Source organism: Stegodyphus dumicola, chromosome 9 (assembly GCF_044657685.1).
Source record: "Stegodyphus dumicola isolate Sdum_Otavi_A_Nest chromosome 9, ASM4465768v1".
NCBI classification, from domain to species: Eukaryota; Metazoa; Arthropoda; class Arachnida; order Araneae; family Eresidae; genus Stegodyphus; species Stegodyphus dumicola.
The window spans coordinates 113,387,392-113,406,901 of NC_140776.1; the positions used below are offsets into that span (position 1 = coordinate 113,387,392).

At 32.8% G+C, this 19,510-nt stretch overlaps 2 protein-coding genes across 3 annotated transcripts; one reads left to right on the forward strand and one right to left on the reverse strand.

Moving 5' to 3' along the window:
* Window positions 1-460: 460 nt before the first annotated feature.
* Window positions 461-11,581, reverse strand: LOC118181315 (uncharacterized). Of its 2 annotated transcripts, none has more exons than XM_085823932.1 (4): window positions 10,933-11,581; window positions 10,767-10,835; window positions 9,325-9,402; window positions 461-629 (listed from the first exon to the last, which is right to left on the reverse strand). In XM_085823932.1, exons 1-4 carry the CDS (start codon window positions 11,076-11,078, stop codon window positions 626-628), a joined length of 297 nt encoding a protein of 98 aa, XP_085680058.1. In that variant the 5' UTR covers window positions 11,079-11,581; the 3' UTR covers window positions 461-625. The 2 variants fall into 2 exon arrangements, with proteins under 2 accessions (XP_085680058.1, XP_085680056.1); XM_085823930.1 differs by lacking the exon at window positions 461-629 and adding an exon at window positions 8,625-9,087 and having other exon boundaries at window positions 10,933-11,579.
* Window positions 11,582-15,396: 3,815 nt separating this feature from the next.
* On the forward strand, window positions 15,397-17,578 carry LOC118181314 (THAP domain-containing protein 2-like). Its single transcript, XM_085823118.1, has 3 exons — window positions 15,397-15,830; window positions 16,611-16,787; window positions 17,489-17,578. Exons 1-3 carry the CDS (start codon window positions 15,678-15,680, stop codon window positions 17,576-17,578), a joined length of 420 nt encoding a protein of 139 aa, XP_085679244.1. The 5' UTR covers window positions 15,397-15,677.
* Window positions 17,579-19,510: the final 1,932 nt, after the last annotated feature.

Genomic DNA, 19,510 nt, shown 5'->3' on the forward strand with positions numbered 1-19,510 from the left:
AGAAAAGGAAGGGGAATAATTTCTCTCTGACTACAGTATAGATGAGGTCCGTGACTTTGTTTGAGCTACTGCAGAATGTTCTGAAGTACACTTTTTTCTGTTTCGGCAACATTCATCTTGAGAATTCAACACTTGTTCATTAGCCCTTAGTAATTGACAGAAATGCTTTTAGAAAGTAGTGGGTTCATTGATACCAACAAAATGGTTGGTATCAATAAACTGGGGATACGTTAGTTTCAGTTGTTGGGTTCAAATGAACCTTTCAAATACTAAAAAAGTCCTTTTGCATAATCGAATCCTTTTGCATAAAGAATTTCATCTGAGAATAATTTTTCTACTTAAAAATGAGTTTTGCAGTACTTTTTAAATACTACTTGTATTTTTATTTTCGAAAATTTTCATAAATATTGTAATTAATTATTTCCAATTTTAATAACTCGCAGAAAAAACACAATTTTCAAGAAATTTTTTTATTATTGTTATTCAAACTTATACTAATATACAGCATCTTTTATATTCCTTATACATTTGACACTGCATGCTTCAACCTGCATGTAAGTTTCTCTTCCTTAGTAACTCCTGACCCAGAGACGTCTCAATGAAAGCCAAATCATGCACAAAATTTTCACCTGAAAAGAAAAAAAAAAGAAAATGATAAAATATTTTTAACACCATATTCTCGACCCCCCCCAAAAAAAAAGAAATTGCAAGAAATACAAATTTCTAACAGAAAAATGCATTTTCAAGCAGCTGAAATTGTTTCACAAATTAATAATGCAGATAGCAAATGTAACATATGGCACTATTGCCACTCAGTGCAATCTCTGCATATCCTAAATTCTGCTGGCTGATGTCTTCGTAAGTTCTGAACATTTTTTTGCCTCTAAATTTTGCTGCTCAGTGCCCTCTGCTAAATTATAAAATTTTGACTACCACTGGTTGCACAGGCCCTGATCAAAGCAAAGAGGCAAGATGCTACCTGCTATTGATAAACTGCCTTATAAATACCACAAATCTAAATAAATATCAGTTTTATTTCCAAAACAGAATTATCTCACAGCTAAAGCATTGCCTTTGCAGAAAATCTAAATGGAAATAGAATTGCATCCACATTACATGTGCAGAATCCCAATAATTCATTATAAACAGTTCCAAACCATAGTTAGGCTTAGAACTCACAACAGTATTCTTCTTGGAAGTCTTCCTAAGGAAATGGTAGTATATTCAGGGAACATGTGGGCAAAATCATGACAGTATATCACAAGCCTAATTCTTGACCATACATACTAGAAAGGTCACAGAAATTCCTCACAGGAAGCTAGATTCATATAACAAAATTTCATGCAACATATGGCATATGGGAAAAAGCAAGGACATTATAATCACTAGCATAGTTTATACCCAAATGAGTTGCAGATGGTGCACTATGTGCTCACAGCTGATTATCACTAATGCAGATATATATTTACTAATATTTAGAAGATGATGAAGTATAGCAAAATATACAAAACATTAGTCCTTAAATCCAACACATTTTCTGATTTTCATACCATCTAGAATAATAGATTTGACGTTAGGTACAATATCAGAATTTTGGGTACATGAAATGTGAAATGGTTTTTTTTATTTTTAGTCACTGTTTCTAGTAATTTGTTCGAAAGTAACAAATAAGCTGGTTTCAGTCTGTCAATGAAATGTTAACTTGTCTGTCCTTAATTAAGACTCGGAAATATTTATCATATTTTTTCACCACAAAAAAAATGGTCCCTCAATAAGCAAATTCAAGTGCCTTTTTCACACGATCAGTTCTCACAAACACATGAGAACATGATCTCAAGTCTTTATGCATAAATATTTTATGTTTGTTAGCAGTTGATAAACTGGTGCTGATCCATAAAAGACAGTAAATTTGTTACAAATGGTTCAGGTTTAGTTTTAGTGGTAGGTAGTCGAAAAACTCACATGGTAACCTTATTTGCATAAAATATACCATTTGAGCTACAGAGTGATTAGTATCAGGACATATTGCAACTCTGAATCCTAGAAGGATTTCTGTCCATCTGATGTTGCTGTGAGTCTTTATTGCATTTTTTTAAGTTCTGAGAAACTGCTCAATTTTCCCACTGCAATGTGGGTGGTATGGAGTGGAACGTAAAACTTTAGCACCACATACTTTTGCAAGGCTCTTGAAAGGCTGCGACTCAAACTGTCTTCCTTGATCTGAGATTATGGAACTAGGCACAACAAATCTGCTAATCCAATGATTGTAAAATGCTTTGACAACCATTTCTCTTGTGATATCTGGTAAAGAAACTACTTCTCCCTAACAGGAAAAATGGTCAATAAATGTCAGATAATACGTCCTACCAGCAGATGGTGGTAATGGCCCAATCAGGTCAACTTGCACAATACTTAATCTAGCATGAGGTGCTTGGAACTCGGCTATTTTAGATTTTGTATGCCTGTTGACTTTGCTCCTTTGACAATTAACAGGACTTTAAGTCTATTCGTGAATTTCTTTCTTTATATTTGGAAAGATAAATTTTTCAGTCATCTCGTTGACAGTTGTCCTGATACCAGAGGAGCAAAATTATGAATTTGATGAAACATTTGTTATCTAAATTGCTTTGAAATAAAAGGCCTGATACTGGTTGTTGAGCTGTCACATCTTAATGTTTTCCAAAATGCTAATGTAGATGATTTAAATTTCAGTGAAGCACTACCTGTCATTAAATGTTGCAATTCTTCATTATATTCTTGAGCATCTGCTACTGCTTCATAGCCAGTAACTGAGACTACTTCAACTGCAACTAAATTTTCTTTGGCATCAATATGCTGAATATCAGTTGAAAATTCCGATATATACTGAAGTTGGTGTTGTTGTCTGGGTTATGCCTTCCCATTCTTTTGCTTCTATGCATATGACAGTGGCTTGTGATCAGTAAGTATGATGAATTTGCGTCCTTCCGATACATGTTTAAAATGCTTGACAGAAAGATATATTCCTAAGAATTCTCTGTCATAGGTACTATAAACCTTCTGTGCATTATTTAATGTTTTAGAGTAGAACACAATAGGTTTTCAGTCTTGTTCTTGTTCTTCCAATTGCTGCAATACTGATCCTATAGGAAAGTCTGATGTATCTGCACACAAAGGGTAATCCATTGGGAAACACAAAAGGGCACCATTGACTAAATCAGATTTGCACTTCTCAAACTGGTGAATTCCTTCATCTGTGCAGGCCTACCAGCGGCAGAGCGGTAAAATCGCTGAACACTGGTAGTTCGGTCCGAGGTTCGAATCCCGCGAACGTACTGGCTGCATGGGCGTTTTCGTGGTTTTCCCCATGTGTAACGTGTATATGAGCCAGTTTCCCTTAGAAAGTCCTCCACGAAGGCATCCCTTCTCTTAGGCAGATAGCCCTAGTGTGCTTTGCCATAATTAAATACACTAAACACCTTCATCTGTGCATGGAACTTTACAATGATCTTTTTTTATCACCCTTTAACATTTCGTGTATGACTCCTTGAGTTTCTGCAGCATTTTTCAAAAAGCATCGATAAAATTTTATCATGCCCATAAATGAACAAAGCTCATGTATTGTCGGTAATTTACATTGCAGATTACTTCAACCTTTTCTGGCAGCGAACAGGAACCTTCTGTAGTTATGAGGTAACCCATAACTTATGTTTAATATGTAATACATAATGTAATATCCCACCACATTACCCATTTCCAATCCTCAGATGTCCAGTGTCTTTTCTCGACACCACTGAAAATGAAGTCTTGCATGTCGGCAGAACTGAGTGATTTTCTTACAGGCACCAAAACTATGCATTCCTATCCCTCTGCAATTCGCTGCGCATAGTTCTAGCTGAAATTTGTTGGGAAGAGCCTTGGTTGACGATTTGTGATAGTTGAATCCGTGTTCTGCCGTACAATTCATCGGAGATACCGCCGATCACTGTCTTTGAAAACTATGCTCGAACTGCAGTTACATTTTTTAGAGAAGGATTCGAAATCGATGCCCCCACTAAATGTGCACCAACAATAAGCCCCTTTTTCAAATGGTGAACGATCTGCCGCCTTTTTTCCCCATTTTACTTCATTCATCATGAAAAGCACTCTTACACCTTACTTATACTGGCATTTTAACCAAGTATAATCCACATCATAGAAAAAATTTGGATATTTCATCCCTAGCATGCATTCAGATGAAAATCTGAAAGGTTTCTTATTGATTGGCCAGTGTGTGTATTATTATATTATGCAACATGAGGCAGCATTAACATGTGGAGCTGGGAAGGCTTCTAATGATCACCTTTCTCTCTTGTGAGAGCAGGATGCACTGAAATTTGATGTCCTTATTTTTTAGAATGGTTATGAGTTTTATAGACAAGTGGATCATCCACGTTCAAGATATAAGCAATCATCTTTCCACAATACTCAATTTTGTATGTCTTCTTCTCAAATATCATTGTATGGATGTCCTTCCAGCTGAATCAGGAGCAGTGACTTTGTGGAGGTTTTCCTTGGAGAAATGGACTTATATTGGAGTTACACATGATTCAAACCAAAATACTTCTTTACCGCAAGTATTTAAGTTCAGAGGTGTAACATGTTGCGCAGAAAATATTCTCAACAAGTTATCAGCTATGGATCAAAGCACACAAGAATACTTAGAAACAGAAGTGCATGAGGAAACATTCAGAAAAGAGATGACTTTAATTTTTTCTAATGTTAGTGCAGCACAGGTGATGCTATTTTAAAAAATTATTTATTGAATTATGACAGAGGTCATCAAACTTATTTTCTTTTTCACAGAAACTGTGACTTTATGGAAGTCTTCTTTGCATAAATGTAGTTTTACCAAAGTTACTGATGATTAAAACCAAAATATATGATTGCACGCATTATTTACACTGCAAAATATAACATGTGGTGCAGAAAATGTTCACAACAAGTTAGCAGCTATAAATGAAAGCACACAGGAATATTTAGAATGAGAAGTGGATGATGAAACATTCAGAAAAGAGATGCAATGGCAGTGCAGCACAGGAGATTCTAGCTTCAAGTATTGATTACAGAATTATGGCAGAATTGATCAGACATATCTATTACTGAAAGCAGAGACTTTTTGAACATATTTTTTTTAGAGAAATGGGGTAATATTCTAATTAGGTATGGATTTAATCATAATGCTTTGTTGCAGGCATAGTTTTTATTCAGACGTAGAAAATGTTACGGTGTGCTGGCTTGGCTTGTTACTGATTACAAATCAAAAATAATTTTTGGTTTCCTGATTCTTTTCTCTCCTGCATTCTTTCTAGGAGATGAAATAATTTTATCTGCTTCTGAAATTTCAATTTCTCTTTTTTCTTGTGTTTGTTTTACAGAAGCAGTGGCCTGTTTTTGTTTCTCATTCTGTGCTCTAGCATCAACAATATACTTCGGTTCTCTAAGAGACATTTTTCTTGGTGCTCTTGGATCAACAAGCTCAGGAAGAATACAATTCACGTAAAATTTTTCGAGTTTTGGAACTAAACTGATCCAGAAAGTTTTGTCTTCGGGTATTCTTAATGTGATTGCATCTTCTCTGCACCATATATATAAATCACACCAATTCCTCTCTGTTATGGCTAACTGCCCTTGAATTTGAAAATAATATTTGTGGCTTTTCGGTAAATAAAGATTATTATCAGCATCCATCCGAAGACCAACAGAATTAGGCTTGCTGAAAAAGTCTGACAAGTCTGCTGAGAATCTGGCTGTATAAGGACATTTTATTTCAAGTAATCCATCTTCGTCTATCAATCCATCTGGCGAAGTACAAAGAAAGGGATATTTAGGATCAATAAAAAGGCCACAACGTCTGATGTTTTTTCCCATGTGCTTTTCCTTGTATTGATTTAAGGCTACTGCTTCGTTAGTCAAGCCATACTTTAATGCTTTAGTTGAAACGTTATCATTATATATGATACGTTTCACTAAAGCAGCACTGAGTGTTGTTGGACGCCTATCAGCAACATCTTTGAAAAAGGATGATGATATTCTTCTTGATCTTTCATGACGCCATCTTTCAGATGATGACTGTCCACGTGTTACGGCCTCAAGAGAATCTTTTTTTGGAACTTCAATTGATATAAAAAAATTTTTAGCTGCCAATTCATATGCTTCATCTGATAGGTCTGGTTTCTCAGGAAAATCACCATAAGAAATATCCCCACCTTGCTGAATATGTCCTGCTTTCCTCATATTTCTCTTTTTCTTCTCAGTGTCAAAAAGTCTACGTGTCTCAAGACGTTTTACATGGCGCTTATTTCTGGAAGCTAAGAATTTCAAAGTTGGAGTCCTGGGGCTACTTCCTGTTACAGCTTTTTGTGCATTTTTTTGCCACTGCTGTGCTGGATTTTGACAGGCCATGACAGCAATACTCGCACGCCTGTTCATGCCACCAGCTTTGGAAAAATCAACTCTTTTTCCACCAGATGTTTTACACAGTTGACTCATGAAGCTTTCAGCAGGATTATTTGTGGCATTCCAAATAAGAGTACTGCTACACGATATCAGTACTCTTCCCACTTCTGCTTCAATAGCTTGCAACATACCCGAGGAAAAAATTTCATTGTACGTGCTGTCCAACTCTGCACCTTTCTTTGCACAAAAAGCACTACAAGCATCATGCTTGCCAAATATATGATGTGGCCCATTTCTCAAGTCAGATACTAATGCATCAATAGCTTCTTGTGTGTGCTGATAATGGCTAGGTAAAGCATGAGCTTTTATAGCTACTCTAGCACCTCTGACTAACAGTGGCATTTTAATTTTCAGCAATTTACGGGCAGCAATTCCTTTAGCCCCGGGGAAGCGCGCAGTATTTTGCTGAAGTTTCTCAAGAGCTCTGCGATATCTTTGAACAGCATGGTTAGCACATTCTACTTTGATCACCCGTCCTCCATATGAAACGCTTTCTTTCACTTTGGCCATTGTGTTAGCATCTCCATCTCCAACAAGTCGAGTACAACGTATTTTGTGAACACACTGGAGATAATTCAGACCTTCCACAATGGCACTGCTTTCCATACCTGTAGAAGGCCCATTCCAATTTCGCCAACAAAGGTGCACTTTATTTGGCATCTTGCCATCTTCAATAGCACTGCATATAAGGCACACTTTGTTGCGAATTCCAACAAACAAAATTTTCTGGGTGACCATGCCTATAATAACAGATATGCCACTTGAAGCATTGTAACCATGCCCATAGCTTCTTTTACACCAACCTCCATCAACAATGACAGTTATACAGTGATAACCATCATTATCTTTATCATTGCGAAGTTCTGCCTGCCTTTTCTCCTCTTCTATAGCAGCATTATTCTATAGAAACATAGTTTCCTGTGCACATCCCTGTATTATTTTGCCAGTAGTTCGCTCACAAGAAGCAAAGGTCGAGTTGCTCATATACGGAATTTCCATGATGCTAAACTTTTCCTCCTCTTGTGAAAATCCACTGCCAGTAGATAACGCACCTAATACTGCAAGCTGATTTAGGCTGCTTTTCTCCATATCAGAACAAATTGTTGCCATTTCCCCACATAAAATTTTATCACATACATAGTTATATGTAGTGACAAGACCACGTCGAATCACTTTGTTAAAAATAAATGATCCTCCAAATTTACAATTTAGGGAATGTTGCTCTAATGTCCTAGCCTGCACTATTACAAAAGACATATTGCAAATTGTTCTGCCAGATGGTAATGGATTTGCCTTTCGTCGATCTTCCCTTTCGATAATTAAAGGTGAATCAGGACACAGAAATTCATCATTAAGGTTCTCCTGAAGAGGCTCAGACTCCAAGCTAAAATATATATATATACAATATATATACATATATATAATTAATATATATAAATATTACAAATTAGGTTTAAATTTGGCTTATTTGATGACAGCAAAGCATTTGATCTTCCTAAGAGGAGGAATGCTTTCATGGAGGACTTTCTAAGGGAAATGGCTCATGTACACGGGGAAAACCATGAAAACGCCCATGCAGGCAGCCCATTCGCAATTAGGTTTAGGAAATTTAGGCAACAGATAGCAAATAAATTAACAATAATAATACACTGGATTACCAGTATATTACTACAAGAAGATGAGTCATCTTCAAAGCTGTAGACACATACATGCATGCACAAATTTAGCTTCTCTAATTGGCTATGGCTTAGACCCTCTCTCGCAGGTGTGAATGGAACTCCCACATTTTGTGCCTTATGATTATGCGTCTATGACATTTATACCATCATGTGAACGGAGCCTTAGGATGGCATACTAAGAAGATGCACTGTCTTGTGGGGATAAGCAATTTATACTCCTAAGCCTAAAAAAAAAAACTTGGAAAAAAAAGATCACGACTTAAATTTCTTGTCTAATTGCTCTAATTTGAGGCACATTATGAGAGGAAAGCAAAGGTAGTAATCAGAATTATTTAAAAAATTTTATCCTTATATTTTTCTTAAAAATTCTGTAAAATAATAAAATTTGTGGTTTTCCTCAAATAAATATATATGGAAAAAATAACAGCCACATAATCACAGATTTCATTTTGTTATATTTTATTAACAAAATTTAAATTATTAAAATCTCTTTCATGAAGGGAACATAAAACATCATGAAAACAATGAAAAAGAAGCAATATTTAAAAAAGATAGTAGGCTTATTGATGAGGCTCCCATCAAAAGAATCAAACCCCAAAATATTTTCATTTGCTTCAGTGTCCCGACTGAAAATTTCACTGATTTCAATGAATATATTTTTAAAAAAATCTTTTATTTTCAAGTTCTTTCATGCAAAACGTCCAAATTTGGTACAAATCAAATTCATCCCCCTCTTTTTGATAGCTACAATATTATATTTAACAGTTTTAATAGCTATCAGTATGTAAACAACATAATGTAACACCATAAAAGAAAAACATAAATGATGACATTTTAATTTTGGCATAGAGAAATACATATTTATCCCAAAAGAGAGCTTGTATTTCTACCTTCTACGTCAGAGTCAATAACTGAAATGTCCAGATCAGAACTGAGAAGAAAAGAACCATAATTAGTTTAATTAATATACAATAACACACCGACCAAGTATTAATTTGAGAGTCAAGCAACAAAAATCAGCATCATATTTTGAAATATTCACTATTTGAAAATATAACGCTGATTTTGGTTGCTTGACTTCTAAATTAATACATAATTAGTTAACCATAATTAAGTAACTGTAATATCATGCACAGCTAATATCTATTTTAAAAATAAACCAACTTACCTCAGGAAAGCCTGGTTTGTCTTAGGAACATTAGCTGTAACTTCTGGCGTAGAAAAGTCAAATTTTTCATTTCCGGACCTAAGAATGAAAGAAATAAACTGCTATAACATAATTAAAAAAAAAAAAAAAAAAAAAAAAAACATGAATAAATAAATAACACATAACAAATTTAAGCATTAAGCTATGTATGACTACCACCCATCTCAGACAGTGCGACAGATATTGCTGTATACTGTTTCGCCATACCCTGTGTAGCTATTATATCATGCTGTATAACCACAGTTTAGAAAAATTACAAAATGTGTTATTTATATCTATCTAAAATGGTACATTACTACATGATTTGTAAGAATAAATTAGAGGGCTCTGCGAATGAAATTCCTTCCAATTAAAAAATGTAGGAATAAAGAAAATGCAGGAATTGCAAATGCAGAAATGAAAAAGGGGATTATATTTTTTGTACAGAATCCAGATGACATATTTTTCAACATTTTAGAAATTTCAATATTAATTTTAGGGGCATAAAATATTAGGCCCCTAAAAGCAGAATATAGTTTTTAAATGTTCAGATAATCTTCCTATGAGAAGAATTCCTTTGAGAAGTACACATCTGAACCACAATTAAAAAACATGTACAAGAACACAGCTGAGGACTTCTGTTTGCAGAAAGTCTGTCACATAACATATGAAAAGTTTCTTATTGGTAGATTTTTGATCAGACGGATATTTTAATGTTATACAGAGAAAGCATTCACTCCCTTTATACTGGAGATAATTCAATTTGGACAATGGCAAAAAGGCTAAGCAAGCCTGAGCGTATTGGTCCCATTCTTGGCACTAGTTTGGTTTACGCTCAAAATACACAGCAGATATTTTCTAATTACCTGCATCCCAATATCAATTCAATTCAGCTTTTGGTGGAATTTAACATTTGTGACATATTTTTCAAAAACTACACTTCACAACATGCATACATGACAAATACACAGAACCATAAATAAACAAGCAATAATATATATTTATATATAAATTTTACTAAATGATCATAAAATGTTCCAACGCTAAAAGAAAGTTTTAACATCCAAGTAAATGACATAATAAAAAAAAGCAAGTTGAACAGCGAGCACATGAATAAATGTGCATACACCTGTTAAAATATACCATAGGTAACTGACAAAGCATTTCGTAGCAAACATATGACTATAAAATTTCCAATAATACATGTAATGATGGTGAATTCAATTTAGATCGCAAGAACATGCTCATACTTTTGAAAAGATTCAATTATTTCAGCAATTCCTTGTGAATTGGAATTTACCCTTTCAATATTTCCCAACAATTTAGTGTGAATGGAGGAATAAATTATTATAACAGAATTGAACAATTATTAGCATCCCCTCATACACACACATACAAAAAAAAAAAAAAAAAAAAAAACTTACTTTGTAAAAAAATCATCCGGGCAATGATTCTCCTTTGACACAGATGCAGTTGTATCAATAATTTCTGACCTTCAATAAAAAAAATACGCATATTTTACTTCGGAATTAACTTACTACGAAATCATAAACACGGGGTAGTCGATATAAAGAATAAATTATTTCTCACCTTTCGAAAACATCCGCTTGTTCGGAATCTTCCACATCTCGGGAATTTAATTTCATATTTTTTTCTTGAGCTCGACGTTTACCCTGAATTCTGGATCTTTTATTAAAACCAGGATGTTTTTTCGGTCGTCCTTGATATTTTCGCATATTTTTTGCAAACTGACCACAGTACAAATAAATGTAAACAAAACGAGTGCGGAATAGCAATGCAATAGGGTTGCCGTAAACGTCATTCTGCTGACAGCTGACAATGTTTAGTGAAAACTGTGTATAAAGGAATATATGAAACGCTTCTAAATATTATTTAGAAAAAAATATGATTTATAACTGATATCAAAATCAATTACTTCGTGAATTTTTGCAGAAATAAGATTACAATGTTAAATTTTAACTCGTAGCGCCATCTATTGATGGCTTTCCAAACTACACATTAAAATTACGTATTTCAAACTAATTTTTTTAAAATATAATATTTAAGTAAATTTCATTTCAAACCTGATTCTAACATTGTGATTCGAAAACTGACCTATTGCTTTATATTTCTGCCAAATTGCACGCAACATAGTTTCTTAATTAGCGATTCTGCGTGTAAAAAAATTTTTAGTATTGTAATGCTGCTGTAGTAGACCACCTTAAAGGCATAATTGTATTAAGAATTTTAAGGGAAACAAGGCTTTAAAAATTAAGGTCAGTTGGCAAAGTTTTATGCTTATTCAAAAAGCATGACATTAGGTTTTTAATGAAAGACTTCTATCTGTTTATTGAAAGGAAATTATTTGAAGGTAAGTAAAAAAGTTATGCATTATTTCAAACAATAGCAGACTGTTGACAAACACTGAGTGCAGATAAGAATAAAAAAATTAGTTAGACGTTGTAATTCAAGCGTATGAACAAAATTTGAATTCCTTGTAGTAACAAAATGAAGTTCATTGCCATGTTGAATTCTTTAACTTACTGAAAATGTCATTTTTTAGAAGGAGAGAATATATTTTTGAAATATGAAGAACAGCTGTTCTGAGTTCTTCATAGAAATATTTCACAAAATATCTTTTACTGTAATAATATGACCATATCAACATGCAACACGTTTACTCATATAAGTTAAATCTAAAGCAACATGTGTCTATTTTAGCTAAAATTACTAAAAAGAAAGTTCTAGAACATATCTTATTAACTGACACTAAAACATGCAAATAAAACATACTATTTTTTCAGCTATTTTACAGGGCAAATATAAGGAGTAGCATATCAATTTGAACTTTTAAATTAGTCAAAATGATAATATGAAAGGCCTTTCAATAATATCAGACATAAGTTTCTCTTCATAAAACAAAAATACTCTGCAACAGACTAATGTTACTTTTTGAAAAAAGAACATTGCTGTTGAAAGTGCATCTTTTAAATTAATGCTATTCTGAGGTCAAATTGACTAATTTAAAAAGCCAAACTATTATGCTTCACTTGCATATATCTGTATAATGATATACACATGCAGATTTTGTTTTACTCAAAACATCTTGATTTCAATATATTTTATTATAATAAGCATCATTTTAGACAAAAAAATCTATTACTTTTATAGACATATACTTTAGTATTATCTATGAAAAATATATTCTACACACATAATTACTTAATGGGATATTAGAAGGAAATAATCTGAAACCTTTACAGATACAACCATTGGAATTTTACTTAAGAAAAGTATTTTCTACTCACATAATAACTTGCTATAATAATACAAGCAAATAACCTGTAACGGTTACAGATATATCTGTTGAGATTTTACATGAGAAAAACATGTTCTTTTTACATAATTATTTGCTGTAATATTACACGCAAATAATCTGTAACCATTACAGATATATCGTTTGGGAATTTACATGAGAAAAATATGTTCTACTTACATAACTATATGCTGTGATATTACAAGAAAAAGATCTGTAACCATTACAGGCAAAACTCTTGTAATGTTACAAAGAAAACACCTGTTTCTGTTACTCAAATAACCCATGGCATCTCAGTTTCCATGAGTTTTCTTAGTAACCTTACAGATTTCTTTTTTACAGTGCACTTCTTTTAATGGACATCTGTGATATTTGCTAATAGGACTTTGTAACATGTTATCTCCAAAGAACATGCTTTTCTTCCCCGAACCGGGCTTCCAGTTTTGGAGATCTATTTGGTAACAAGAACAGGTGAGATACTTCGATTAGCGAACTCTTTATTTCAAACGCACGGGAACGTGAAATCATTGAAACTAGTTTCAATGATTTTACCTAACCATCATCCTCAGCTGCAAAAGCACAAATGAACGAGATAAGATATAGTTTGTTTGTGTGTTTATTTATAAAGCATCATATGATACGTTTTTATGAGTATTTGGCCTGTGGGTACCCGTACAGTTATACGGGTTTCTGTTTATATATTTTTACGAGAATTTGGCCTACGGGCCAATACGGGGCCCGTACAACAGCACGGATTTCTTTTTATGGGTTTTTACGGGGATTTGGCGTGATAGTTAAGACGTCTTAGCTATTAAACAAACTATAAGATATAGTTTCAATGATTTTACCGAACCATCATCCTCAGCTGCAAAAGCACAAATGAACGAGATAAGATATAGTTTGTTTGTGTGTGTATTTATAAAGCATCATATGATACGTTTTTATGAGTATTTGGCCTATGGGTACCTGTACAGTTATACGGGTTTCTGTTTATGGATTTTTACGGGGATTTGGCCTATGGGCCAATACGGGGCCCGTACAACAGCACGGGTTTCTTTTAAAACGTCTTAACTATCACGTAACTTTCTTCTCAAGGTATCAGTTTTTCACCTCTCGGCTCCTTTCTTCAATATTTTCTGTACATTTTTTTTTCAAGTAACAACATCATTTCCTGGTGACGCTTGAATCCAAAACCTTTAACTCAAGAAGCCAACGTTTTATCCACTAGGCAACAAGAGCAACCTTAAATTGATGTAGATATATTTTAAGAAAAATTTAAAATCTCGGATTCCGAAATCCATCACTATTTTCTTGCAACAATCTATTGCTTTAGATTATTCTGTAAAAGCTATCAATCATATATCATTTATGTATATGTATGTGTGATTATGGCAAAGCCTCGAGGGCTATCTGCCTAAGGGTCGGAATGCCTTCGTGGAGGAGTTTCTAAGGGAAACTGGCTCATATACACGTTACGCATGGGGAAAACCACGAAAACGCCCATGCAGCCTGCCCGTTCGTGGGATTCGAACCTCGGACCGAACTACCAGTGTTCAGCGACTTTACCGCTCGGCCGCCTGGTGGGCCCATATATTATTTATAGTTTATTATTAAAGTTTATTGCTTACTGTTAATAAACTTGAGAAATTTTCTGCATCTTTTTTATTATTATCTGAACTTTTTATTAAGATTAGTCCATTTGACCTTTTTTTTATATCGAGAAGAATTTTTGAAAGTGCAATCATTTAAAAACCATGGTATAAACCGGACTTTTGAAACGAGTTGCCTGAAACTGACGCATCGAGCGTCAAAAAGTTGAAGTTAAGTCAACTCACGCGGCCTCCGGAGATGCGACAAATGCCGCCTCTGAACTCACTCCTGATTGGTTAACGCTTTACGCGCGACCGCGTGACCTCGTCTGTGTGAACGCAGCTTCAGAGCTACGACTTCGCCTGCGACAGAATCTCGGTCACTTTTAGATTATGCTAATGCCATTATTACCACCAAGATCGAACTCTACCTGAACTTTTGCTTTTTGACTTGCCTTAATTGCTTACTTTTACGAGATTGCATTGCCATATTTAGTACACAAATTGCCATTCAATAATTGCTTTAACGACTACTTATACCTGTACTTGCTTCATGTTCAAAGATTGATTGCTTGGGTATGCCATTTAGAGATTACCGGATCGCTTTATAAAAATTGCTATCTCATTGCCTTAGTTAAGAAAGATCGTATAATTAAGATACAATAACACGCCGAGCAAGTATTAATTTAGAAGTCAAACATCAAAAATCAGAGTTATATTTTCAAATTTTCACAGGACTAGTTTCAATGATTTTACCGAACCATCATCCTCAGCTGCAAAAGCACATATGAATGAGATAAGATATAGTGGTTAGATAAGATAAAAAAGACTGGACAGGAGTTAAACTATTGGCACCATCTGTTGATAAAACGAGAACTAAAACATAACTTTTTTAAAGGCTGAAGGCCAAGATAGATTGAAAAATGGATAAAAAAATCTTTTTGTTCTAATTAACGACGCTAATTCCAATCCATCTTTGCCTTCAGCCTTTAAAGAAATTATATTTTAGTTATTGTTTCATCAACAGATGGCACCAGTAGCTCACTCCTGTCCAGTCTTTCTTATCTTATCTAATCATTATATCTTATTTCGTTCATTTGCGCTTTTGCAACTGAGGATGATGGTTCCGTAAAACCATTGAAACTAGTCTTGTGAAAATTTCAAAATATAACTCTGATTTTTGTTGTTGACTTCTAAATTAAAGATCGTATGCTTATCGTGAAAATTCTCGCCTACAGGTGTTGATGCAAAGGGGATTATTTCTTAAATATTTACCGCGAAAGGCCACTGACACCAGTTTGAATTAAGGCTACTATAAAGGGGAGCTGAATCATCATCCATTTTGAAGCTAACTTGTTGGTATTCGCTATTGGATTAGCACTGATTTCTTGACATATTTGTGGATCGATTCCGACCTAATTTTCAGAAATATGGGTGGTTGTGCTGCACCAAATTATTTGAATCTGTCTAAAAATAACTTTAGGATGTTTCGTTTCCCTAGAAATGAAGAAAGACGAAGAAAATGGATAGTTAATTCTCGTCGAGATGAATGGATCCCGGGCCCAGGAGCGTATCTTTGTGAGGTAAGTTCAGCTTCGTATTTTTCCATAGAATGTTAGAAAAATTACTCTTCTTGGTACTTTAAAATATTTATTTTCATTTAACTGTCACTTATTGACGATCAACTGATTTTAGAAGTACAAAATCAACTGCGGAATGTGTATGTGTTTGTGCAGTGCCTTATCATCGTTGTTTCATGTTGTTTCTGTTGTTATCATGAAAAGTTTATACCGTTTGTAAAATTTGTATCATACATTTCATGTAAACTTTGTGCTCAGTTAGAAATGTGATGTGCCTTTTTCTTTAATTTTACTGTACGATTGGTGTTTTAAAGTAGCATTCTATGTTTTGATTCTGATATATTGTCGCCAAATCAGATAGTTGGCGCCAATGTTAAAAACTGGATGGTATGATCCAAATAATAAATGATTTTGTTTTTTCTTTATAGTAAGATAAATATATTCTGTATTTTTAGACATTTTTAAGAAGTTAAATATTAATTTAAATGTTCGATGAATCGTTTTGATCCCATTATTATCCTTTATTGTAGTAGTAAATCTTAATGTTATATTTTTAACTATAGGTACTTTAAATTTATTTTTAGTGTGTGAGCAGGAAATATGTTTTAAGTAGTTTTACAAACATGATTACTTTTTAAAAATTTTGTTCTATTTTCATAAAAAAAATTTTAATTTATCAGAAAATTACATTCTTAAATTAATATAATATATGTAACTGTAATTAAATACTAGTGCTTTTGATTTTAATGTTAAATTTCATGCATGCTTTTGTTAAATATGCAGGTACATTTTGAAGAAAATCAATTTGAATGCTCTAGGCAAGATGGGCGTAAAAAACTCAAGCCCAATGCTGTGCCAACTCTTTTCAATGTGCCTAATCCCCCACAACTGTTGACCCCACAGCGTCTAAAAGGCATTGGTTTACCAAAGCACCGTTCAGTTACATCCAATTTTTGTAATGTATGTGTTTTTTATTTTTATGGTTTTTCATAAGAAAAATATGTTTTTATTACAAATGGACTAAATTGCTTTATAAAAGAATCAAAATATTGAAATTAAGGCATTATGTGATAAAGCTGTAATTACAGTCCCTAAGATTAGATTAAAAAATTAAAATTTTTCTGTTATATATATAATTAAGTATGTACTTTGTTATTATAATCATATATTGAAAATTAGGCATAAAACCTCAATTTGATGTAGTTTTTGGATAAAGTTTTTGTAGTTTTTCGAGGACAGTCATACATGGGTCTGGTTTCTTCAAATTTGCTCCTAAAAGAAAGAAACCTGTATCTGATTGCCTTCAAAGTCAAAAGAGTTTAAATCAAAATTTGTATTAAACTAAAGTTGCTTTTTTGCTTAATTTTAAATTCCAGATAAATAGAGGGAAATATGTATGGAGTAAGTAAAAGAAATAATATTGAAATTAATAACTTTAATCTTGAGTAATACAATAATATAGTTATAATACATTGATTTAAATGTATATTTTAATGTCTTATATGTCTTGTCTGAATGTTGTTATTTTTTGTTTAAAGATTTACAAAACTTATTAGGATTATTTATATTATTTATTATTAAAATTACATTAAGTATATTTTGTTTATCAGCATTTTCAGGTATCCTTACTTATATGTGTTTCATAATTTTTGCATCTTCAGGGTGGCTTGCTGCACAGTTTACCTTTATCAACTGAAGCGATTTCTGTTGCTGAACCATCTGTTGTAAGTCTTCATTTGAACGGTTATTAAATATTTAGTATTATAAACTTTTTCTAAAAAGTATTAACACTGTTTCTAAAATTTAAAAATATATTAATGTAATATTTACTTATGTTTAAGAAGTATGAATGCTATGAACAGTCTGTATTTATGCTTTTTTATAAGTTGAAAGTTACTTTTAAAATGGTAATGATTATTTGTATTTATTTTTATCCAATCAGAGTTAATTTCTTTCACTTCCACATATTTCATATATTATAATTTCTTTTAGGCTCATTTGCCACAACCTTCAGCTTCATATTTTGGAGAAATAAATTTTGCTGCTGAAGTATTTTAAATGTTTCCATCTTCATAATCATGCACTTTATTTCATTTCACCAGTGGTTGCAAATGTGTGCATTACAGTACATCTCAGGTGTGTTTGCAACAACATTTAGCATTACCTTCTGATTAAATAACAGCTGCTAGTAAAGAATCTATGCTATGTTTTCATTTGAGCAGCTATTAAATGTCATATGTTTTACATATATTAATGAATTTTTATACGATTTCTGAAATATGAAATTGTTTGTCTTATGGTTGCTAAACAGCTGTACTATATCTGGCTGTTGTGCTATGGAATTATTTTTGAATTTTGAGTGTTAAAAATTTATTATCTATTTATGAATTATAAAATGTTATGTAAAATAATTATTTCTTAAAATGAATGTAGTTTATATTATCTGTATTTCTAAATTTCTTATATATATATATTTCAGGTTTGTTTGCAAGAACAAGCTTCAACTTCATCATGTGATAAAATGCCATCTATTTGTGAAGGATCTCATGTAAGTAGATAATTAGTGTATTATTAAATTGCTTGCTTATACAAAACGTTTCTATTAACTTTTTTGGGGGGGGGGTAAAAGGAATGTAATTAATTTCATCAGCATTTACAAATTCTTTGTGTACATTTCACGTTTGTTTGCAAGAACAGCCTTTAGCCTCATTTTGCAATGAAATACCATCTATTTGTGAAGGCTCTGATGTAAGTTGATAACTAATGTATAATTAAATTGCTTCCTTATATACATTTAAAATGTTCTATAAAGTAATTTTTTGGTAAAAGGAATGTAATTAATTTCATCAATAGTTGCAAATTCTCTATGTAAATTTCAGTTTTGTGTGCAAAAACAACTTTTAGACTCATCTTGCAACCAAATTGTAATTAATTTTAATTAATTTCATCAGCATTTGTGAAGGCTGTGATATAAGTTGATAATTTGTGTTATTAAATTGCTCATGATTATGGAGATAATCGATCCCTTGAAAAGCTGGAAATAAATTTTAAATATTAGAAAATAAAACAAAAATAATCTAGAAAATGCTGAAAACAATAGAGTCAAATTTAAAAACCCACCACAGTGTAGGAAAAGAGACCTGGAAGTTGCATTTTTATTTTGTGGATTTATTATCTGTTTAAGTTTGGCATTTAATCCAAAGGGGCTTTGTCCCTGAAGGACTATTGTTTTCGTTTTGCATTGAAACACTATAAACGGCTGCATCACTTTTCAAATTGTTGCCACCAAATATTATCACCCTATTATATAGTGAAGAATCTGCATAAATGCATGTATGTTTTTTGTATTCTGATAAAACAACGGTATTTAGAGCCATCAAATTTTGAATGACTTAATTCTACTGTGAATATGGACATCTGGAAGCCCGAATTTGAAATTCAGAATTTGTTTTAATATAGATTTTATATGTTGTAAAACTTTAATGAATTTTTGATTAACAAACTTGAGGATTTCAAAGCGAGCAATAGAAATGTTGTACAGAAAAGACACTTTTATCTCCGGCGTGTGAGACAATGAATAGGGAATTCTGAAGATATGCTCATTTTAAAATTATCTTGCAATATTGCTGTTGAACTGAATTTTATAATTTAAGTGTAAAAAACTTGATATTTAATAAATAAAG